Source organism: Argopecten irradians, chromosome 14 (genome assembly GCF_041381155.1).
Source record: "Argopecten irradians isolate NY chromosome 14, Ai_NY, whole genome shotgun sequence".
NCBI classification, from domain to species: Eukaryota; Metazoa; Mollusca; class Bivalvia; order Pectinida; family Pectinidae; genus Argopecten; species Argopecten irradians.
Genome location: NC_091147.1, coordinates 32,792,352 through 32,817,704, shown reverse-complemented (window position 1 = coordinate 32,817,704; position 25,353 = coordinate 32,792,352). Strand labels below are relative to the sequence as shown.

Here is a 25,353-nt window from a genome sequence, read left to right as displayed (position 1 = left end):
CGCAGTGTTCATTTTAGTTTTGTAAAAAGTGGGGTCATTTGGTCCGCTTCAGCTGAAAACGTGGTTTTATTGGGCAAAAAACAAGCACCAATGTAATATTAATCAAAAATAAGAAAGAAAAACATCACAAATGAAAATGTAAGTTTTTTTCATATTTTCATATTGACATAATTCTGGTTTTATGAGTTTTGACCTCAAATTTGAACTAAACTTCTTTTAAAAAAGGAATCTAGTGACCCTGTGTTACTTTCCTGATCTTTATTGCTAGGGTGAAGTGGAACAAATTGCCATGATGAAGCCAAAGGGACTGACGGAAAATGAAGACGGCATGTTAGAATTCCTGGAGGATATTATCGGCAGCAATCGCTTCAAGGAACCCATTGAACTGCTGGCCAAAAGAGTAGAGACCTTGAATGAAATGAGAGGCGAAAAGGTTAGATAACTGTCACAGTTCTTCCTTTATCTCATATCTGCAATATGTGTACATATAAGTATATACTAATATTTGTTGAATGGTGATGTTTTAATAAGCATCTTTAATTGTCCCCCGCTTTCTTCGAAAATGAGGATATTAATTTGGGTTCGTCACATTATAACAATTAAAAGCCGTTTTGGAAAAGTAATGGGCCTTTAAAAGAATATTTGACATTTCATTTCCAAGTATGTATAGAACAAAGTGATTTCACCTCCTTGAAGGCAATTTTAATATAATAATATTTGACTTATGAGAAATGTCTGAAGTAAATCTATGTTGTTTTTTCTTCTAGTTGAACAGAGTAAAAGCTGTAGAAAAGGAAAAAGATGACTTGGAAGGATCCAAAAATGAAGCAGTCGAGTTTCTGTGCATGGAAAATGAAATTATACGTCACAAGAACAAGTTATACCAGAAATATGTGTGAGTTTGCAACAACATTCAAAAAATTACCCAATAAGTAATTAAAAATACATGTAATACTTTGATTAAAAGTAATTTTTGTGTCGCCTGCAACGAAAGTGGACACATAGGTATCACTATGTCGGTATCAGCAGTATCCGCAAAAGGATTTCCGTGCGATAACTAATGAATTTATTATCTGATTTCAACCAAACTTGCTTTATATCAATGATTTCTCAGATGATTTTGATACTGGTCAAAATCCATCAATATTTGCAAGAGTTAAGTGACTTTAAAATTGTCAAAACAGATCAATCCATGGTTTACGCTCGATAACTTGAGTATTTATTGTCTGATTTCAACTAAAGTCGGTACATTGCTTTATATTAATAAAATCTCAAAATCTGCCAATATTTGCAAGAGTTACAGGACTTGATAACTTCATTTAGTAATTAACAATATTTTCAACTGTAAATAACTATTTTTGTAATGTTTTAAACTGCTGTGCAGGCGACGCATCCACTTACGTGGAATTCTTGTTTAATGCTTGACATGATTTGATCAATGTGTATAAGCCTTCTTAAGCCTGTTATGTGTTGTTCCAATGATTTTAATATTTATCTTAAATTGCCTAAGCCTAAATCATCTTTTGAACCTAGTTTTCAAACTGGGCCAAGTTTTGTGGTTTAAATACTACACTTGCCATTAAAATTGATTACAATTATTTTAGGAAAGAGTGTGTTGTGAATGAAGAAAAGGCATCAGAGGAGTACAACAAAATTAACGAAGGAATGAAAGATGTTAATGAGAAGATGAAAGCTATCACCGATGCCATCAAGGAAAAGGGAAAGAAGCATAAACACATCCTTAAGTAGGGAGGATTATCATTTATAATAGCCCTTTATAAAGAAGTTGAGAGGGGGGGTGTTACAGGTTACACTAGAATCACCATGTGTGGAAATCACTCTCAAGTCTTGAGTAGATGTGACAGAAAGCTTGGTCATGGTGACCTTATTGTGATAGTCTTGTGTACGTAGTTGTGGGTTAACTTTTCTTTGAAAACTATTGTTACTTACAGAGTTATTGCCCTTTCCAATCATAGTTATGATTTGAACTGGTGAACATGGTAGCTAAGTAAATGATTTATGAAATTATGGCCTTGTCCGAAAATCAGAATTATCATACTGTAATTATGGAGTTATTGCCCTTTGCAATACTAATTACTATTGGTCGTTGTGAACTCTATAACTTGAGTAAATATTTACAGAGTTCAATGAAACTTTGTATGCAGACTAACATTGGATCTTTTAAATCAAATGATGACCTTGGACCGACAGTAGTTTACAGAGTTATTGCCCTTTGCAATAATAATTATTGACATGATTGTGTCTTCACTCATCACTATAGCTGGTAGTAACAAATCCAAATAAGTTGATATGTTGTCATTTTCTAAAACTACATGGAAAATTTTCCTTCATTCAACTAGTTCACATTCAAGGAAGCTATTCTGTTAAAAGTAGCGGAGTGTTTTTACCATCTTTTAATTGACTGTTACTTGATAATACTTATGTGATTTCTAGGCAGTACGAGGACTTGGTAGCAAAAGGAGATGAGGCGAAGGAGAGGTTTAGTGAGTTTGAAAAACAGGATGTAAAGTGTCGTGAGGATATGAAGCACACCAAATCCAAAGCTAAAAAGTTGGAGAAGACGTTGGAACAGGAGAAAAGGAAGGTTTGTCCAATTGTAAATCAAAGTTTACAACAAAGATGTAGGATGGGCAAAAGTTTATCAACTGAAATAAAAAAATAATTGGAAATGTCCAGTGGAAGAGAAGGGTTTGATTGGTTCCTATTAACAGCCAGGTCATTTAAGGATGTGCCAGGTTAAGAAAATGGAGGAAAGCCAGAGTACCCAGGGAAAAAACCCCACCAACTTATATGGTCAGTGCCAGACAACACTGATCTGTGATCAGTACCTGTGATCGTGTGATCAGTACCTGTAATCAGTACCTGTGATCAGTACCTGTGATCAGTACCTGTAATCAGTACCTGTGATCAGTACCTGTGATCAGTACCTGTGATCAGTACCTGTGATCTGTGATCAGTACCTGTGATCAGTACCTGTGATCAGTACATGTGATCAGTACCTGTAATCAGTACCTGTAATCAGTGCCTGTGATCGTGTGATCAGTACCTGTAATCAGTACCTGTGATCAGTACCTGTAATCTACCTGTAATCAGTACCTGTGATCAGTACCTGTGATCATGTGATCAGAACCTGTAATCAGTGACTGTAATCAGTACCTATAATCATTGCCTGTGATCAGTACCTGTAATCAGTACCTGTAATCAGTACCTGTGATCAGTAACTGTGATCGTGTGATCAGAACCTGTAATCAGTACCTGTAATCAGTACCTGTAATCAGTACCTGTGATCAGTACCTGTGATCGTGTGATCAGAACCTGTAATCAGTACCTGTAATTAGTACCTGTGATCAGTACCTGTGATCAGTACCTGTGATCAGTACCTGTGATCGTGGGATCAGAACCTGTAATCAGTGCCTGTAATCAGTACCTGTAATCAGTACCTGTAATCAGTGCCTGTGATCGTGTGATCAGAACCTGTAATCAGTGCCTGTGATCAGTACCTGTAATCACTACCTGTAATCAGTACCTGTGATCAGAACCTGTAATCAGTGCCTGTAATCAGTACCTGTAATCAGTACCTGTACTCAGTACCTGTGATCAGTACCTGTGATCAGTACCTGTAATCAGAACCTGTAATCAGTACCTGTGATTGTGTGGTCAGAACCTGTAATCAGTGACTGTAATCAGTACCTGTGATAACTACCTGTAATCACTACCTGTGATTGTGTGATCAGAAACTGTAATCAGTACCTGTAATCAGTACCTGTGATCAGTACCTGTGATCAGAACCTGTGATCAATACCTGTGATCGTGTGATCAGTACCTGTAATCTGTACCTGTGATCAGTACCTGTGATCAGTACATGTGATCGTGTGATCAGAACCTGTGATCAGTACCTGTGATCAGAACCTGTGATCAGTACCTGTAATCAGTGCCTGTAATCAGTACCTGTAATCAGTAACTGTGATCAATACATGTGATCAGTACCTGTGATCAGTACCTGTAATCAGTACCTGTGATCAGTACCTGTGATCAGTACCTGTGATCAGTACCTGTGATCAGTGCTTGCGATCAGTGCCTGTGATCAGTTACTGGCATCTGCACATTTTATTTTGTCATTCATGTCAGTTGAAGCAAGAAAGAAAATGTAACATAAAAAAATGTTTCCTTTTATCAAGGTGGAAGAATTTAAAGCTATGCCAGAGCAGACTGAACAAGTCATAGCAGACCATCGTCGCAAGTTGGAGAAACTGGAGAAAGAGAAAAAGAAGGAAGAAGAAAAGCTGGCTGAAGTAATGGAAAGCTTAAAGACTGAGACAAAGGTAGTCTACAGATATATTTACTGATATCACAGTAACTAACTAAAGATGATTACCCAAAACGTTGATTACAAAACATGATACTGAGAGTAAGTTTAAAATCTGTGGTTGATAGGGGCTACAAGAAGAGAAAGAAGCCAAGGAGGAGGAGCTTTTAGGCCTTCAGAAGTCTGTCAACGACACCAAGTCTAAGGTAAAAACTAAATAGCTTTCTCTTTAGATTTAATTTCTCCTATTTGGTGTAGAAATCACAAATATTTGATTGTTGCAATATTGTTTCAAGTCCAGATAGTGTAGAACCTTTTGAGTTTTACTCTTAATTGTAAAAATAAACGACTGATTTTGCTTTTTCGACAATGCAATCTAATCAAAATTAGACTTGTAATTCCGCTTCTACGATACGCTCTAATACAAGGTCTAACAACTCCCCGTTCAGGGTCACCTCAGCATGACCCCTGGTCTAGAGTTGGAGCATCTGGGGACGTAATGCTAGCTCTTTATAGTTGCAAGAGTTTCAACCACAGCAAAGATTTTATAGGCGACACGCTGATTGGCTAATCATAGGAGTCATGCTGATGTGACCCTAAAGGGGATGTTGTTAGATTTTGACTCTGACATATGTAAAGTTGACCTTGACTCTGACATATGTAAAGTTGACCTAGACTTTGACATTATAGAAGTTGACCTTAACTCTGACATTATATGTAAAGTTGACCTTGACTCTGGCATTATCTGTAAAGTTGATCTTGACTAAGACATTATAGAAGTTGACCTTAACTCTGACATTATATGTAAAGTTGACCTTGACTCTGACATTATCTGTAAAAATGACCTTGACTATGACATTATATGTAAAGTTGACCTTGACTCTGACATTATATGTAAAGTTGACCTTAACTCTGACATTATATGTAAAGTTGACCTTAACTCTGACATTATATGTAAAGTTGACCTTAACTCTGACATTTTCTGTAAAGTTGACCTTGACTATGACGTTATATGTAAAGTTGACCTTGACTATGACGTTATATGTAAAGTTGACCTTAACTCTGACATTATCTGTAAAGTTGACCTTTACTATGACGTTATATGTAAAGTTGACCTTAACTCTGACATTATCTGTAAAGTTGACCTTGACTATGACGTTATATATAAAGTTGACCTTAACTCTGACGTTATATTTAAAGTTGACCTTGACTATGACATTATATGTAAAAATGACCTTGACTTTATATGTAAAGTTGACTTTGACTATATCGTTATATGTAAAGTTGACCTTGACTCTGACATTATATATAAAGTTGACCTTGACATTATATAAGTTAGCTTTGAATATGACTATTTTCAGTTGAATATTGCCCAATCTGAGCTAGACATCTGCCTTAGCAATCAGCAAAAAGAGACCTCCAAGTTAGAGGAAATGCAGAGGAACTTGAGTAAGGCTTCATCTACAGCCAAGGACAGACAAAGGTTGGTTCACATTGGTACAGGCCATTGATAGTTCTTATCTCACCTTCAACGATAGTCGAGGAAGGACAGACTAAGGTCAGTTCACATTGGTACAGGCCATTGATAGTTCTTAACTCACCTTCAACGATAGTCGAGGAAGGACAGACAAAGGTTGGTTCACATTGGTACAGGCCATTGATAGTTCTTATCTCACCTTCAACGATAGTCGAGGAAGGACAGACAAAGGTTGGTTCACATTGGTACAGGCCATTGATAGTTCTTATCTCACCTTCAACGATAGTCGAGGAAGGACAGACAAAGGTTGGTTCACATTGGTACAGGCCATTGATAGTTCTTATCTCACCTTCAACGATAGTCGAGGAAGGACAGACAAAGGTTGGTTCACATTGGTACAGGCCATTGATAGTTCTTATCTCACCTTCAACGATAGTCGAGGAAGGACAGACTAAGGTCAGTTCACATTGGTACAGGCCATTGATAGTTCTTATCTCACCTTCAACGATAGTCGAGGAAGGACAGACAAAGGTTGGTTCACATTGGTACAGGCCATTGATAGTTCTTATCTCACCTTCAACGATAGTCGAGGAAGGACAGACAAAGGTTGGTTCACATTGGTACAGGCCATTGATAGTTCTCATCTCACCTTCAACGATAGTCGAGGAAGGACAGACAAAGGTTGGTTCACATCAGTACAGGCCATTGATAGTTCTTAACTCACCTTCAACGATAGTCGAGGAAGGACAGACTAAGGTCAGTTCACATTGGTACAGGCCATTGATAGTTCTTAACTCACCTTCAACGATAGTCGCGGAAGGACAGACTAAGGTCAGTTCACATTGGTACAGGCCATTGATAGTTCACTCACCTTCAACGATAGTCGAGGAAGGAGAGACTAAGATGTTGCTTTTCTGCTTTTTTGCATTTAAGTTCACTTTTGATAAACTTTTTACCACTGATTGCACTGACGTTTGGCCAAGTTATTTTAACATCTGTTATAACATTGACATGTAGAGATTAAAAATCTTTAAATGCAGTTCTGGTAATTTTGGACTATTAGAATATTGTAGATAAGGATTTAGACAATTTGTGTTAATGTCTTCTTTTTGACAACGTTATCTGGATCGAGATAGGTTCTTACTTCTTTCATTACATACATGGGATCAGTCTTATTGAGAAATATCTGTCTTGTTTTTCCTTTGCCATTAAGCACTATATATCCAAAGCAGCAAAGGTGAGACATATATTTTGAATTGATTTACTCCAATTGTATTGAGAATTGATTTATTTTGATCTATACAGTTATCTGAAAGATCTCAAAAAGAAATTACCAGAAACTGAGAATGTGATTGAAAAGGCGAAGAAGGACGTGGAATTAGCAACAGCTACTGAACTAAAGTGTTTTGATGAGGTATAATTATTATTTAACATCATCAAACGGTGAACTATTTACATCATCAAACGGTGAACTTTTCACATTGTCTGTTGTCCTTTCATCTGTGAATATGTGTTATTACCTCTATTTCCTAAAGTGAAAAGTCGAGCAAAGGAAGGCTAAAGTCGGTAGAAATAATGTTAATATATCCAGTATAATTTTTCATTTTTTATTTAGTGATTTGACTGTTTTCTAATTTTGCAACTGTAGTTGCCATGGTAACCATCCAAAATATGCATAAATTTTGAGATGGTGAAAATTTTGACAATTTTGGCCAAAATAGCCAAAATTGTCAATTTCCACATTTCCATAATTAATTCATATTTCGAGTGGTTATGGCAACTGAAGCTGAAAAATTGGAAAACTATCATTACAATTAAATTAGGGATACACTAGATATGTCAAATTTAACAATTTAAATACTAAATTATAGTTTTGAAAATTTGAATTTGGGGGCCAAAAAACGTCCCAAACCATACATAGTCCTTTCCCTTCAAAATCGCTCTGCATAAAAGAAATTTATCTATATTATAGAAATCCTACAACATCCTCCTGGCTGGCTATGTCCGTGTTGACATTTCCATGCAGCCTCGCTTTCAAAGAGTTGGACAAATTTATGTTTAGAACAGTGCTAAATTTACATGGGTTTTTTCCATATTTCAATCGTCAAAACTGGGCAACGTATGCAGAACTCGACTGTCATTTTGACATGCAAGTATTTTTGGAAGGTCAATTAAAGCATTTATAATGGTATTCTTTGCCCGTCTTTTCACTTTGATAGGCACTTTACATGAATTTCAGGACTATCAATTTTATTTTACATTAAGTGAAAAACAACATACACAACTTATACAAATTATATGAAAAACATGTGAAGAGTCTTCAATGTTGGAGAAAACCAGAGTGTCAGACTGTCCAGAAAAACCCCACCAGATCTGCTGGGTAACACATGACCTTTTCACATCTTTGCCTGTGGTCATACCCCGGGATACTGTGGTCATACCCCGGGATACTGTGGTCATACCCCGGGATACTGTGGTCATACCCCGGGATACTTGGTAAAGGATTAAATGCTTACTCATCATGCATGTTAGATAAAACTGTTGGTTCAGATGCATGTTAGATAATACTGTTGGTTCAGATGCATGTTAGATAATACTGTTGGTTCAGATGCATGTTAGATAATACTGTTGGTTCAGATGCATGTTAGATAATACTGTTGGTTCAGATGCATGTTAGATAATACTGTTGGTTCAGATGCATGTTAGATAATACTGTTGGTTCAGATGCATGTTAGATAAAACTGTTGGTTCAGATGCATGTTAGATAATACTGTTGGTTCAGATGCATGTTAGATAAAACTGTTGGTTCAGATGCATGTTAGATAATACTGTTGGTTCAGATGCATGTTAGATAATACTGTTGGTTCAGATGCATGTTAGATAATACTGTTGGTTCAGATGCATGTTAGATAATACTGTTGGTTCAGATGCATGTTAGATAATACTGTAGGTTAAGAAGTAAGTTGTATTGTGTGTTTCCAGCTGAAGGCTGTGAGATCCAAGGTAGAAGAGGCGCGGAGTTCAATGCAGGCTGCCAAGAGACAGGGCAGGGTGATCGAGTCTTTGTTGGAGGCAAAGAAAAGGGGCACGTTACCTGGAGTATGTGGTCGTCTGGTAAGGCAGGGAATTTTATGAATATTATATTTTTTATGATTTTACTTGCAGTAGTTTAAGTTATGAAAATTTTAATTTATTAAATAGGTTAACCACATATGTACTCTCATAGCCTGCCTGAATGAGAAATTTTAAACAAATTCTATTTTCTTGTTTTGTTAAAGTCAAAATCGTGAAGTGTGTCACTTTTAAGTGTCATAGATGCTTTTACATATTTAAAACTGATATTTCCTCTTCTAAAACATTGACTTGGCTGTTTTAAGATTTTAGTTTTTCCTGACATAATGATAAGAATATTTTATAACAAAGAGGTTAGTGCCATTTATAAATATGTTTGTGATACAGTCAAACCTGCTCTAATGACCGCAAGTATATAACGACCGCCTGTCTATAACGACCGGGTTTTGTACTCCCCGTGCGTTTTTACTATATAATGGCACTATGCATAACGACCACCTGTCTAATGTGGCTAACGACCCGTCATTTTAGCCCAGTCAAAGTTGTATAACGACCGGTCGATGAGATCGACTTTTCGAGTACCAAGTACAGTGTGTGTAGAAGCGTCCCTTTGACCTACTTCCGGTAATTAACTCCCTTTGGAAGCAAATGGCAGCCATTACTGAAGCCCAAGCTATGAATTGTTTATACAGTACTGTTTAGTTTATAAACTAGCGGTCGTAACATTTGTGGTACAAATATGGATGCCAACTTAAGGATGGAAGTTTTAACGACCGTTTATGCCTATCAAAGACTGAAATTATGTTTGGTCGCGAACGCCATGTGCACGAAAAGATCACACTCGTAAAGCGTGATTTTGAAGCCACAACTTGGATGATACGGTAGGCAAAATAAAACATGCCGATTTATTCAATGTGTTCCGTTATTCATTGTCGCTATTTAGCATTGTTTTATTACTAAGAAATAGCTGTACTTAAGATATTTCAAATTAGGCCAATAAATTTACGTTCTTCTTCTTTACGATTAGAGTCAGTCGGATTATAGCCCGATGTAACCTGGGTATTCTCGATGTCCCATACGGTCCCATTTCTTGGTAGAAATGTTACTGAAAGTTAATATGTGTACCTGCATTGTGATTTTAATAGTTTTGAAGCTGTATATTGTGAGAAAACGCCTCCAAATCAATCTTTCATGTTCCGAGATTAATCAATCAAAACTGGTTACACAGCAACATCACATACGACTTGCCAGCGAGAATGTGTTGTAAAAAAATATTACACGCATACATTGAAAATAATCGTTCATAGATAATTCCAGGCCATGTGAAGTCAGTAATTAGGTAATGATTATGTTCATAGCTGAAAAAATCTACTATGTATCAAAAAGAGTTGATTTTGTTATGATCGAAACTTCCGATTGCATTAAACTTAAACAAACACAAATCACGGAAATATATTGACACAATTATTTCTTAAATAATGCATGGCAATAAATATTATAAACATCCAGTAGCAGGTCTGTTTTGTATTAATACAATTCTGTTTTATTTACTGGCTCGTTGGTTGGCACGAAAGCCCCAACCTGTATATAAAGGCAACCTGTCTATAGTGACCGTTTTTCTGTCTCCCCTTCAGTGGTCGTTATAGACAGGTTTGACTGTATATGCTTCAGATATAAATGCAAACCAGATATTTCTATACTAGTTAGGTAGTAGGATGTTAAATGGTTTTTTTCAAAGACTTTTTTAACAGCTTGTTTTTCTAACAAATTCCTCTTTCTTGTTACCAGGGAGATCTTGGTGCCATTGATATGAAGTACGATGTGGCCATATCAACCGCTTGTGGTGCCCTTGACCACATAGTGGTGGACACAATTGACACCGCTCAGCAGTGTGTTCAGTTCCTGAAGAAAAACAACATTGGATCTGCTACCTTCATAGGTCTGGACAAGATGGCAAAATGGAAGGAACACACCAAAAGGAAAATTTCAGCGTAAGCATCTGTCAACAGGGAAACATACCTATGTGCATACATTTAATGCAAGAAAAATAGTAAAATTGTGCATGAATGTTCAGTAAATGGAATATTAATTAATTTTGAACTCTAAAGCTGATATATAGCAGATTTAAAAACAAAACATCGGCATAAATGTTGCATAATAAACTAAGAGTAGTGTCATTTGGTGTTATACATGTAGAGGCCACAGTGGCCGAGTGGTTAAGATGTCTCGACATACGACCACAAGCCCTCCACTGGGCCTGGAGTTCAAATCCCAAGAGGGGCAGTTGTCAGGCACTGACTAGGTCTATGGTTTTTCTCCGGGTATTTTCTATGTTGTTTTCATTCAACAGGCTAACACAGTGTTATTTATCGAAAGATGTAAGCCATACCAAACGATATGTAAAGTACATTTTATCGGTGTGTTCCGTGTCTTTTCACGTATATTGTATTTTGTAACTTTACTTGTGAACACATGTAACCTAACGCTTTTATATCTATAGGTATTGTTTCTTATGTCCGTAATTATGCTGGTTAGTAACTTTATTAGGTCACGTCTCAAGTGATCTATTCTAATCACCTTTTGCCCGTCGTCGTCCGTCATGGGTCGTATGTCCGTAAACAATTTACACTTTCGACTTCTTCTCCAAAAGTGCTGAAGCAATTTCAATGAAAATTTGCACAAACCTAAGGCATAAGGCCAATCAAAATTGTGAATTATATGGTCCCCACCCCCCAGAGGGCTGTGGGAGGAGCCAAAAGGGGTAAAATTTAGTAAAATTTCAAAAATCTTCTTCCCTACTCACAGATGTGGTAGAATCAAATACTCTTCATGGATAGAAAGGTCTTAAGGTCCTTTACAAAAATTGTGAATTATATGACCCTGGGGTCTCAAGTTTCCCCCTGGGGAGGGGGTTAAGTTTACTATATTTTATATCCTTTGGACGGCCGTAACGTATTTATGCGTAATTATTCATTTGCCCCATTTCATGCACCCTTCTGGAGCCCCACTGAGACCGTTGAAAACTAAATACTAGTTTTTTGAAAAGGAGATGTTCATCCCTATATAGCATGTCAATATCGATTCGGTCATTGCATAAGTGACGTCACAAATCACCTATGAACATGCCCAAATAAGTCAAAAATTGAGGTCTGAAATCCGGATTTTAGTGTGTGCCCGGAAACCTGTCGTTGTGAGCTTAATTATCAAGATACACACATGCAGATGGTCTTAAACGATAGAAGAGATATCAAAGTAAGAGAAAATAGAGAGAAAGGGAAAAGGAAGGGGAAAATAGCACCGATTTCAAAAAAAAAAAAAAAATAAGTATCAAGCTCAGGTTTCTCCCTCCAATGACCTGTGCATGGTGACCTTTAGGGGACTTCCAGTGACTGTTTTTGCTTGTTTGTAGTGTGTACTGTTTGTTATCATCGTGAAAATGGCATCAAACCGAAATCTAGATGCAAACTGCTTTCATAGATGGCATTTGTAATAACCTACTATCAAAATTGGGTCAAGTTCGAATCCTGCCGGCCGTCGAAATGATATAGGAAAACACATATTTGAGCATTATTTGGTCACTTGTAATAGGAAATGAGTCAAATGTCAGAATTATCAGTATGAGATGGCCATTAAATCCTATTAGCAAATTTTCTATGACTGACCTCCAGGGGCCTTAGGGGCAGGGTAAAAAGGGGTTAAATAGGCTAAAACTTCAAAAATCTCCTTTTGAAATTCTGGAAATGGTAGAATCAAATACTTTTCATAGATAGAAAGGTCTTAAGGTCCTTTACAAAAATTGTGAATTATATGACCCTGGGGTCTCACGTTTCCCCCTGGGGAGGGGGTCAAGTTTACTATAGTTTATATAGGGAAAACACATTTATGAGCATTTTTTGCTCAATTTTCATTAGAAATGAGTCAAACTTGGTTAGAATTATTAGTCTGAGATATCATTTTAACATCATATCCATATTGGTCCAGGCCGACCCCCTGGGGGCAGAGGGGCGGGGCCAAAAAAGGTCAAATAGGCTCAAACTTCAAAAATATTCTTCTAAAATTCTGGAAATAGTAGAATCAAATAATTATAGATGGAAAGGTCCTAAGGTGTTTTATAAAAATTGTGAATTATATGACCCTGGGGTCTCATGTTTCCCCTTGGGGTGGGGGTCAAGTTTACTATAGTTTATATAGGAAAAACACATTAATGAGCATTTTTTTGCTCAATTTTCATAAGAAATGAGTCAAACTTGGTTAGAATTATTAGCCTAAGAAACAGCATTTTAACATCCATATCAGTCCTTGATGACCCCCTGGGGGACCAGAGGGGCAGGACCAAACAGAGTCAAAATGATTAAATTTTAAAATGTTACACAAATTGCTATCAATAAAACACTTGAATAAAGAAATCCAAATTGCTGAAAGATAGGGTAATTAAAATGTCATTGCTGTGCATTGTTCATCACAGTCTGAGACCGACAATTTTGACTGGCGATTATGACCAACCGCGGATGAGTCGAATACCCCGTATTCCTAGAACTATTGACCTGGTCCCCTGCTGTTTGAGTTATGGGGGTTTTACTGTATTCCTAGAACTATTGACCTGGTCCCCTGCTGTTTGAGTTATGGGGGTTTTACTGTATTCCTAGAACTATTGATCTGGTCCCCTGCTGTTTGAATTACAGGGGTTTTACTGTATTCCTAGAACTATTGACCTGGTCCCCTGCTGTTTGAGTTATGGGGGTTTTACTGTATTCCTAGAACTATTGACCTGGTCCCCTGCTGTTTGAGTTACAGGGGTTTTACTGTATTCCTAGAACTATTGACCTGGTCCCCTGCTGTTTGAGTTATGGGGGTTTTACTGTATTCCTAGAACTATTGACCTGGTCCCCTGCTGTTTGAGTTATAGGGGTTTTACTGTATTCCTAGAACTATTGACCTGGTCCCCTGCTGTTCGTGTTATAGGGATTTTACTATATTTGGGTTTTTATAACAACTACGGGGCGCAGGAGATAATGCCACGCTTTGTGGCTTCTTGTTTATATTTGGACATACCACGGTTATTTTTGTGAGCCAAAACTTTTTTGATTTGGACTTAAAAGAAGTAAATCAAATTTAGTGTTAAAATATTTGTTCGTCAGGATCAATCCTTTTAATCAATCTGTTTTTAATACACAGACCAGAAGGTGTACCTCGCCTGTTTGACCTTGTTAGCACCAAAGACCTGAACTACCTGCCTGCTTTCTACTTTGCTTTGAGGGATACACTGGTGGCTAATGACCTTGAGCAGGCCACAAGAATAGCCTACGGCAAGACGAGGTTCCGAGTGGTAACACTGCAGGGCCAACTCATAGATCAGTCTGGTAAGTGGACCATCAATATTGGATCTTAATGACGACTCATTTTATATATCTTATTGACGATTCATTTTATATGATATCTTAATGATGACTCATTTTATATGATATCTTATTGACGACTCATTTTATATGATATCTTAATGACGACTCATTTTATATGATATCTTAATGATGACTCATTTTATATGATATCTTAATGATGACTCATTTTATATGATATCTTATTGACGATTCATTTTATATGATATCTTAATGACGACTCATTTTATATATCTTAATGACGACTCATTTTATATGATATCTTAATGACGACTCATTTTATATGATATCTTAATGACGACTCATTTTATATATCTTAATGACGACTCATTTTATATGATATCTTATTGACGACTCATTTTATATGATATCTTAATGATGACTCATTTTATATGATATCTTATTGACGACTCATTTTATATGATATCTTATTGACGACTCATTTTATATGATATCTTATTGACGACTCATTTTATATGATATCTTAATGATGACTCATTTTATATGATATCTTATTGACGACTCATTTTATATGATATCTTAATGATGACTCATTTTATATGATATCTTATTGACGACTCATTTTATATGATATCTTATTGACGACTCATTTTATATGATATCTTATTGACGACTCATTTTATATGATATCTTATTGACGACTCATTTTATATGATATCTTATTGACGACTCATTTTATATGATATCTTAATGATGACTCATTTTATATGATATCTTAATGATGACTCATTTTATATGATATCTTAATGATGACTCATTTTATATGATATCTTAACGACAACTTATTTTATATGATATCTTATTGACGACTCATTTTATATGATATCTTAATGATTTTTTTTTTGTTTAACTGTCTTTGTCAGTATTTATTATAACCTCTGGATGCATTTTATTAAAGCTTGTAGTTAAATGAACTCAAAATACCTGATATCACATAAACACAAAAATTTCCATTTCAAAGAATTTCCACATCATATGTCAAAATTCAGTTGCTGACATCACATTATTGTTGACTGTTGTCATGAAATTACATGGAACATCACAGGGTGGATTATCACTGGATGTCAGGTGGATTATCACCGGGTGTCAGGTGGATTATCACTGGGTATCAAGTGGATTATCACCGGGTATCAGGTAGATTATCACCGGGTATCAGGTGGATTATAACTGGGTGTCAGTTGGATTATCACTGGGTAACAGGTGGATTATCACTGGGTATCAGGTGGATTATCACTGGGTATCAGGTGGATTATCACTGGGTATCAGGTGGATAATCACTGGGTATCAGGTAGATTATCACCGGGTGTCAGGTGGATTATCACTGGGTGTCAGGTGGATTATCACTGGGTAACAGGTGGATTATCACTGGGTATCAGGTGGATTATCACCGGGTATCAGGTGGATTATCACCGGGTATCAGGTGGATTATCACCGGGTATCAGGTGGATTATCACTGGGTATCAGGTGGATTATCACTGGGTGTCAGGTGGATTATCACCGGATGTCAGATGGATTATCACTGGGTATCAGGTGGATTATCACTGGGTATCAGGTGGATTATCACTGGGTACCAGGTGGATTATCATTGGGTGTCAGGTGGATTATCACCGGGTATCAGGTGGATTATCACTGGGTACCAGTTGGATTATCACTGGGTGTCAGGTGGATTATCACCAGGTATCAGGTGGATTATAACTGGGTGTCAGTTGGATTATCACTGGGTAACAGGTGGATTATCACTGGGTATCAGGTGGTTTATCACCGGGTATCAGGTGGATTATCACCGGGTATCAGGTGGGGTGTCAGGTGGATTATCACTGGGTATCAGGTGGATTATCACTGGGTATCAGGTGGATTATCACTGGGTATCAGGTGGATTATCACTGGGTGTCAGGTGGATTATCACTGGATGTCAGGTGGATTATCACTGGGTATCAGGTGGATTATCACTGGGTATCAGGTGGATTATCACCGGGTATCAGGTGGATTATCACTGGGTATCAGGTGGATTATCACTGGGTATCAGGTGGATTATCACCGGGTATCTGGTGGATTATCAGTGGATATCAGGTGGATTATCACTGGGTATCAGGTGGATTATCACTGGGTATCAGGTGGATTATCACTGGGTATCAGGTGGATTATCAACGAGTATCAGGTGGATTATCAACGGGTATCAGGTGGATTATCAATGGGTATCAGGTGGATTATCACTGGGTATCAGGTGGATTATCACCGGGTATCAGGTGGATTATCACCGGGTGTCAGGTGGATTATCACCGGGTGTCAGGTGGATTATCACTGGGTATCAGGTGGATTATCACTGGGTATCAGGTGGATTATCACTGGGTATCAGGTGGATTATCAACGGGTGTCAGGTGGATTATCACTGGGTGTCAGGTGGATTATCACTGGGGATTAGGTGGACTATGTGGTAAATTGTGTAATACCTACAATTTTCACTATTGTAATACTTTTACAGGGAAAATACTGTTACGATAGTTAACCTATAGCAGACTACAATTGTGATAGTATTGCATTCTGAATTCTATTAAATTTCAGTTGATGAAATTGCCACTGTGTTGCACTTGTAGTGCAGTATTGGTTTGAGTTACTTCCCTTTACCTGCTAGTGTCGGTCACACCGATGATAGTGATCAAGAACATTGTCAGTGTTAGTTTTTTAATGAATAGCAAAGGGAAATGTTGTCTTATCATGTCTGTTAGTTTGCTAACATACAAAAACTCTGTGAGTACTTCATTTCAGTCCAAATTACAGAAATATGTCTGAGTATTGAAACTACCAATAGCTTGGAGTACTATCAATGATTGCTATCAACATGTTAAATTTGTCACAAATAACCCCTAATATGTATAATATATCTGTACCCAGAAGAGAAACAGATTACTGTTAGGCTGTACTGTTGTGGCCTTTATCCTACTTCATTGTGAAGAAGCTCCTATATGTTCCAATGAGGCAGCTGTTACTGAATGAGTGTAGAGACCTCCATATTGTGTGAGGTTAATTTAGAATCTACAAACTGTATAGTTTTTGCATATAAAAGGTATATGTCACAGTTTTTGAAGTATGGTTGTAGGTACCATGTCTGGCGGAGGGAAGTCCGTATGCAAAGGAAGGATGGGCTCAGCTATTGTCTCCGACATCGACCCCAAGGAGCTGACGAACATGGAGAATTCTCTGGAAAAGTTAACAAACGATGCCCAACAGAGTCGAGCTAACAAAGAGAGGTTGGAAGATCTTATCCGAGAGCAAGAGAAATCTCTGAAAAACACTAAACACACCATAGAGAAGTGTGAGATGGAAATCAAGGTGGGTCCACACTAGCACACATTAGCTTTCAACGTACTCTCTTGTCTGCCTTTCTGCATAACTATGTCCATTACTTTTGAGGTTTTTTAACTGTTCAGAATTGATATCTTTTTAACTGTTTGTTTGACTTATATGAAGTAGCATTAACATACTCTGATAAGTTATTTATGTAATAAAGTAGCCAACCCGGCTGGTCCCTTTATGTCATTTTGTGTCCCATTGTGATCTGAAAGCTAAATGGCTGGAGAAATTACATACATGTACTTCTTAAAATGTTTACTGTAATCAAAGTTAAGTTTACAGTCCAGTTCCTATATAAGATGTTTATGGAATGGGACTAATTCCTGTACCACGTCAGGGATCAATCTAGCCCTGATTTACTACCGTTCATGAGTAATTTCCCCTCAAGGAATGCATTCCTCTCTTGCCTAACATTCCCCTGAAGATTTAAAAAAAATCGCCATTTGAAGCTAAAAAATGACCGTTTTTGTAACACAATTTCCCCTGTGACTTATTTTTCATTAATTTTTTTAGACTTTTGATTGCAAATTTTTTCATATTTATCATACAGCTATTGCATATTTTGTGATAAACTCCAAATTTTAATTATTGAGCATAAAATCTTAATTTACAAAATCTAAAAATAAAATTAGTTGTTTTACAGTATTTTTTGTATATTTCGCCAAACTTTTGCTCAATTTTGAAAAAGGATAGTTTCCCCATAAACCTAGATTTATCCCTGCACGTTATACCCGATGACAGTTGTGCCGTGCTAGTGTCTTCAGGGGTAATGGAACTCGTTGTAATGTTCCGCTGAAATGAGGTTAGTGAAATAGCATCATTCCATCACCAATAGAAACAATAGTCCCATACAAACATTACAAGGTATCATGTGAATTAATCCCATTAGTAATAGGGAAAATTCCCATTGGCCTTTAATAGTCGCATACAACATGGAATATTTCATTAAACTTTCTCTTTACGTCATGAGCGCATGAGAGTTTGAAGTTTTTATGTATTTTATTTTTGTGACAGGCCATGTCAGAACAGGAGGTAAACTTGACTACCCAAATCAAAGAACAAGAAGCCAGGGTGAAAGCTGCAGCACCTGATGAAAAAGAGCTAAAACAGCTGGAGAAAAACATCGGAGAATACAAAAAAGGTTCATCTCTTAAAGCTTGATACTTTCTTTTGCATCAGAGGGGGGGGGGAAGGGGGCTATTCTTTTCGTCCACGGTCCTCCGTCCATTAACAATTCTTGCTATCGCTATTTCTTAGAGATTACTGAAGGGATCTTTCTCAAATTTCATATGTAGGTTCCCCTAGGGCCCTAGTTGTGCAGATTGCTTTTCTGTACTGATCTGTTAACAAGATGGCCAACCAGCTGCCATCTTGGATTTTGATAGTTGAAGTTAGTTAACACTATTTCTCAGAAAGTACTCTAGGAATCTGTCTCAAATTTCATATGGACAGGCCGCCATATCGGATTGTGATTATTGAAGTTTGTTATCACTATATATCAGAAAGTACTGAAGGGATCTTTATCAAATTTCATATGTAATATGAAGTCAAAGTTTGAAAAGCAGAGAAAAGATCCCTCTTTTGGACATAGATCATTCTTTCAGTTTGGTAAGCGCCAAGATTTCTCTGGGATCTCTTGTTAAAACATAGAAGGAAAACAAAATAAAAGAATGCTAAAAGATTACTCTCTATGCTGACTTGGTTCTGCTAGGAGTTATCAATGTGCATTTTGCAAAGAAAATTAAAAAAAAAAAAAAAAAAAAAAAAATTTGGAGAGATTTTACATGGGTACAAAGAGCATTAATTTTACATATGATATTCATATTCATTTTTTAATCTAAATCGTCATATACATATATATACTTTTAAGTTCTTTTTTACTGTAAATTAAATTATTAAGTGTGTCATATTTTCTTTTAGTTATACATAAACAATGTACACATATATATAATCACTCGACTAAATTATATCATATCTGAAAAGGAGCCAGGAATAAAAACCAAGAAACTAGTTGCCGTACAAACAGAGTAGTTTACAGTACCAGGTATTCCCTATAATATGATAGTAATTTTCTTGAGTTTTGATTGAAAGATTAAAGACATTAATTTGCAAGTTGCATTCTTTTAAAAAAGCAGAAAAGATTAAGTAAAAAGGAAGAAAAGTAAAAAGAGCTGAGGGAAAGAAAAAGTGGCAATGGACTGACAAGGATCATCGTTCTCAATGAGATTCATAAAATCATATGTAAAAAGATTAGATACCACACAAAGATCATGACTATTTCCAAAGCTAAATGTTAAATTGGGATTTTACACAGTGATGATTGATGAGCAGACAGTTTAAAAAGTAACAAAAGTAACATTATTCTTAAAAATTTTCCCATTTTCTCCAATCATTGACAAATTTCATATGTGTTTCACCTTTGGTGGTTGCAATGTATTTTTGAGTCCTGTACATAGCCTTCAAGAGATTTTTAAACGTATTCATTGATAAACCAATTTGAAGAAATTTAGCACTATAAATATATTGCTTTAGCACTAAAATGACAACATTATCTGTATAATTTTTATAGTTAGAGAGTCCAAAAATGAAAGATTTCTTATTAAACGTAAATGGAATTAAAAGGATCTTTAATATGGATTCAAAATTTGATAGGAATAACTGAGCATTTTCACAGTCTCATAGTGTATTGCAGTTGTCAATGTGCATTTTGCAAAAAAAATAAATTACATTGACAATAAAATTATGATTTTTATTTGATCTTTTATTCAAATGTTTAAAAAATTAGTCCATGTCTGAGCTTTGTTTCGCTTCTGTTGGAGAATTATTACTGTTTTTTGTTTTCTAATATGTTATTAAAACAAACTACCGTAAACCAGGCTTTTTTTCTGGATTAAATTTTGTATCATTCAAGGGTATTTTGAATTTTCGAAAAATAGTTGTAATAGATTAGCATTGGTATTTTGTTGGTAATCATTTACTGTTATATTCACAAGGTTATATATATAGAGATTGAATGTAGTTTTCATATTTTCATAGTGCCTATGAATAGCAGAAGCTATCTAAATATCCCGTGGAGCGCATTAGCGCTCCTCAAAAGATATATGAAGATAGCTTCTGCTATTCATAGGCATTATGAAAATTAGAAAAATACATTCAATCCATATGTTTACATTAGAATAATTTATGAAAATAAAAATTATTGAAATGTTATTATTTTATATTCAAGATTATGACACCAATATACGACGAGAAACGAGATTAATGGAACAGCTGGATGACAAAGTCGTTCCACAACGTCGCGTTTTTAAGTTTCTGTCTTGCGGTCAATTTTTTTTTTTAGCAAATGACAAACGATTAACAAGAAATATAGTTAAAATAAGATTTGATTGACTTATTACAGTAAACCTTAGTTGATTCTATATCAAGAAACAACACATTAAAGATTTTACATTAAAATATCTTGGGGGACTATTTTTTTATAGATATGAAACTTAATCATTGTATTCATAGTGTATTCATAGTGTTTTCATAGGCAAAGGTTTGTTTTCGTCAGTTGGTTGATTCATATTGTGACGAAACACTCAGAATGTAAATATCTCTATATGATATTTGTGTTTGTTAAATTGTTTTTTAAATATCACTTTTCATAGCGCATTTTCTGAAGTTTTTGTTATTAAACTTTTTATTTTGTTTCAGAATATGATAAAGCTTCAGGAGTTACTTCCAAGATCGAGAAAGAAGTTCAAAGGTCATATAACATTGTCATTCGTATACTCATGTCCAGCTTAAAGCTCTTTTGTACTTCAATGTTTTGTATTTAGTACATTGTATTTTGTTACGCTCTTACCATGACATTATTTGTAGAGAAAATATCAATTTTAAATCAAGTTAAATCATTGAGTATTAAATTCTTAATAGATATCTTAGACACATATTTTGACTGACTTTGTCTTTGAACTTACTGTAGGTTACACAATGAGATTATGGAGATTGGAGGATCTAAGATGCAGGCTGTCCAATGTAGAGTGGACGCCGTGTCTAACCATATCGACCAGGTCACTGGGCAGATTACAAAGGCACAGGTCGGACTAAAGACCACAGCAAGGTCAGTGTTACAATGATACAGGAAATTCACATAAAAAGTAACATCATTTGATGGTCTCGAATGGAGCTAGTAGGGTTTATAACGTACAGTTCTAGTTTTACTCATTCACCCCTGAAGACACATTTAGATTCTTCCAAATCAAAGACTGGACCAGTCCATTATGAATTTTCAGGTGTGAATGAGTTAATGCTTTATCATTAAAACAATTTTAAATGACATAATCACTTAGTATCCCAGTATTTTGTTTGTAGGAATTTGAAGAAGGCGGAGGAGAAAGTGGAGTCTGTAGAAGAAGAAATTGATGATAATAATAAAAAGATTGCTGAGTTGGACACGCTCTTCAAACAGCTGGAGGAGGATGCTACAACCGTGTTCCAGAACTATCAAGATTTAAAGGTAACTTATTTTGTTGATATCACATTTTCAAGATGACTAGTCCTTCTGCAGTGTAGTGAAAGGGTTTGGGGAACTTGCTCTCAAAGTTGTTTACTAGATTGGCACAACGAACACATCTGTTCTAAATCTTTATTTCAACTCAACTTCTCATGTTACAATACACTAAACATCCAAACTGAACTAAATCATTATCTCAACTTCTCATGTTACAATACACTAAACATCCAAACTGAACTAAATCATTATCTCAACTTCTCATGTTACATTACACTAAACATCCAAACTGAACTAAATCTTATAATCTCAACTTCTCATGTTACAATACACTAAAACATAACATCCAAACTGAACTAAATTCTTATCTCAACTTCTCATGTTACAATACACTAAACATCCAAACTGAACTAAATCTTATATCTCAACTTCTCATGTTACAATACACTAAACATCCAAACTGAACTAAATCTTAATCTCAACTTCTCATGTTACAATACACTAAACATCCAAACTGAACTAAATCTTATCTCAACTTCTCATGTTACAATACACTAAACATCCAAACTGAACTAAATCTTATCTCAACTTCTCATGTTACAATACACTAAACATCCAAACTGAACTAAATCTTATCTCAACTTCTCATGTTACAATACACTAAACATCCAAACTGAACTAAATCATTATCTCAACTTCTCATGTTACAATACACTAAACATCCAAACTGAACTAAATCTTTATCTCAACTTCTCATGTTACAATACACTAAACATCCAAACATCCAAACTGAACTAAATCTTATCTCAACTTCTCATGTTACAATACACTAAACATCCAAACTGAACTAAATCTTTATCTCAACTTCTCATGTTACAATACACTAAACATCCAAACTGAACTAAATCTTTATCTCAACTTCTAATGTTACAATACACTAAACATCCAAACTGAACTAAATCTTTATCTCAACTTCTCATGTTACAATACACTAAACATCCAAACTGAACTAAATCTTTATCTCAACTTCTCATGTTACAATACACTAAACATCCAAACTGAACTAAATCATTATCTCAACTTCTCATGTTACAATACACTAAACATCCAAACTGAACTAAATCTTTATCTCAACTTCTCATGTTACAATACACTAAACATCCAAACTGAACTAAATCTTTATCTCAACTTCTCATGTTACAATACACTAAACATCCAAACTGAACTAAATCATTATCTCAACTTCTCATGTTACAATACACTAAACATCCAAACTGAACTAAATCTTTATCTCAACTTCTCATGTTACAATACACTAAACATCCAAACTGAACTAAATCTTTATCTCAACTTCTCATGTTACAATACACTAAACATCCAAACTGAACTAAATCTTATTAATCTCAACTTCTCATGTTACAATACACTAAACATCCAAACTGAACTAAATCTTATCTCAACTTCTCATGTTACAATACACTAAACATCCAAACTGAACTAAATCATTATCTCAACTTCTCATGTTACAATACACTAAACATCCAAACTGAACTAAATCATTATCTCAACTTCTCATGTTACAATACACTAAACATCCAAACTGAACTAAATCTTATCTCAACTTCTCATGTTACAATACACTAAACATCCAAACTGAACTAAATCTTTATCTCAACTTCTCATGTTACAATACACTAAACATCCAAACTGAACTAAATCTTTATCTCAACTTCTCATGTTACAATACACTAAACATCCAAACTGAACTAAATCTTTATCTCAACTTCTCATGTTACAATACACTAAACATCCAAACTGAACTAAATCTTATCTCAACTTCTCATGTTACAATACACTAAACATCCAAACTGAACTAAATCTTTATCTCAACTTCTCATGTTACAATACACTAAACATCCAAACTGAACTAAATCTTTATCTCAACTTCTCATGTTACAATACACTAAACATCCAAACTGAACTAAATCATTATCTCAACTTCTCATGTTACAATACACTAAACATCCAAACTGAACTAAATCATTATCTCAACTTCTCATGTTACAATACACTAAACATCCAAACTGAACTAAATCTTTATCTCAACTTCACATGTTACAATACACTAAACATCCAAACTGAACTAAATCATTATCTCAACTTCTCATGTTACAATACACTAAACATCCAAACTGAACTAAATCATTATCTCAACTTCTCATGTTACAATACACTAAACATCCAAACTGAACTAAATCTTAATCTCAACTTCTCATGTTACAATACACTAAACATCCAAACTGAACTAAATCTTATCTCAACTTCTCATGTTACAATACACTAAAACATCCAAACTGAACTAAATCTTATCTCAACTTCTCATGTTACAATACACTAAACATCCAAACTGAACTAAATCTTTATCTCAACTTCTAATGTTACAATACACTAAACATCCAAACTGAACTAAATCTTTATCTCAACTTCTCATGTTACAATACACTAAACATCCAAACTGAACTAAATCATTATCTCAACTTCTCATGTTACAATACACTAAACATCCAAACTGAACTAAATCTTTATCTCAACTTCTCATGTTACATTACACTAAACATCCAAACTGAACTAAATCTTTATCTCAACTTCTCATGTTACAATACACTAAACATCCAAACTGAACTAAATCTTTATCTCAACTTCTCATGTTACATTACACTAAACATCCTAACTGAACTAAATCTTTATATCAACTTCTCATGTTACAATACACTAAACATCCAAACTGAACTAAATCTTTATCTCAACTTCTCATGTTACAATACACTAAACATCCAAACTGAACTAAATCATTATCTATCTCAACTTCTCATGTTACAATACACTAAACATCCAAACTGAACTAAATCATTATCTCAACTTCTCATGTTACAATACACTAAACATCCAAACTGAACTAAATCATTATCTCAACTTCTCATGTTACAATACACTTAAACATCCAAACTGAACTAAATCATTATCTCAACTTCTAATGTTACAATACACTAAACATCCAAACTGAACTAAATCATTATCTCAACTTCTCATGTTACAATACACTAAACATCCAAACTGAACTAAATCTTTATCTCAACTTCTCATGTTACAAATACATTAAACATCCAAACTGAACTAAATCATTTATCTCAACTTCTCAATGTTACAATACACT

General features: G+C 35.3%; 1 protein-coding gene across 1 annotated transcript in view; it reads left to right on the top strand.

Moving 5' to 3' along the window:
• LOC138306853 (structural maintenance of chromosomes protein 4-like) overlaps positions 1-25,353 on the top strand; it is a 41,808-nt gene that overhangs the window by 8,981 nt on the left and 7,474 nt on the right. The window contains exons 5-20 of the mRNA XM_069247355.1: positions 269-433; positions 768-895; positions 1,605-1,745; positions 2,455-2,605; positions 4,200-4,343; positions 4,456-4,533; positions 5,689-5,810; positions 7,110-7,218; positions 8,787-8,918; positions 10,665-10,867; positions 14,052-14,236; positions 17,391-17,623; positions 18,659-18,785; positions 21,341-21,392; positions 21,612-21,749; positions 22,001-22,145. Coding sequence (XP_069103456.1) covers positions 269-433; positions 768-895; positions 1,605-1,745; positions 2,455-2,605; positions 4,200-4,343; positions 4,456-4,533; positions 5,689-5,810; positions 7,110-7,218; positions 8,787-8,918; positions 10,665-10,867; positions 14,052-14,236; positions 17,391-17,623; positions 18,659-18,785; positions 21,341-21,392; positions 21,612-21,749; positions 22,001-22,145 — 2,253 coding nt within the window. The remainder of the gene's footprint in view (positions 1-268; positions 434-767; positions 896-1,604; positions 1,746-2,454; positions 2,606-4,199; positions 4,344-4,455; positions 4,534-5,688; positions 5,811-7,109; positions 7,219-8,786; positions 8,919-10,664; positions 10,868-14,051; positions 14,237-17,390; positions 17,624-18,658; positions 18,786-21,340; positions 21,393-21,611; positions 21,750-22,000; positions 22,146-25,353) is intronic.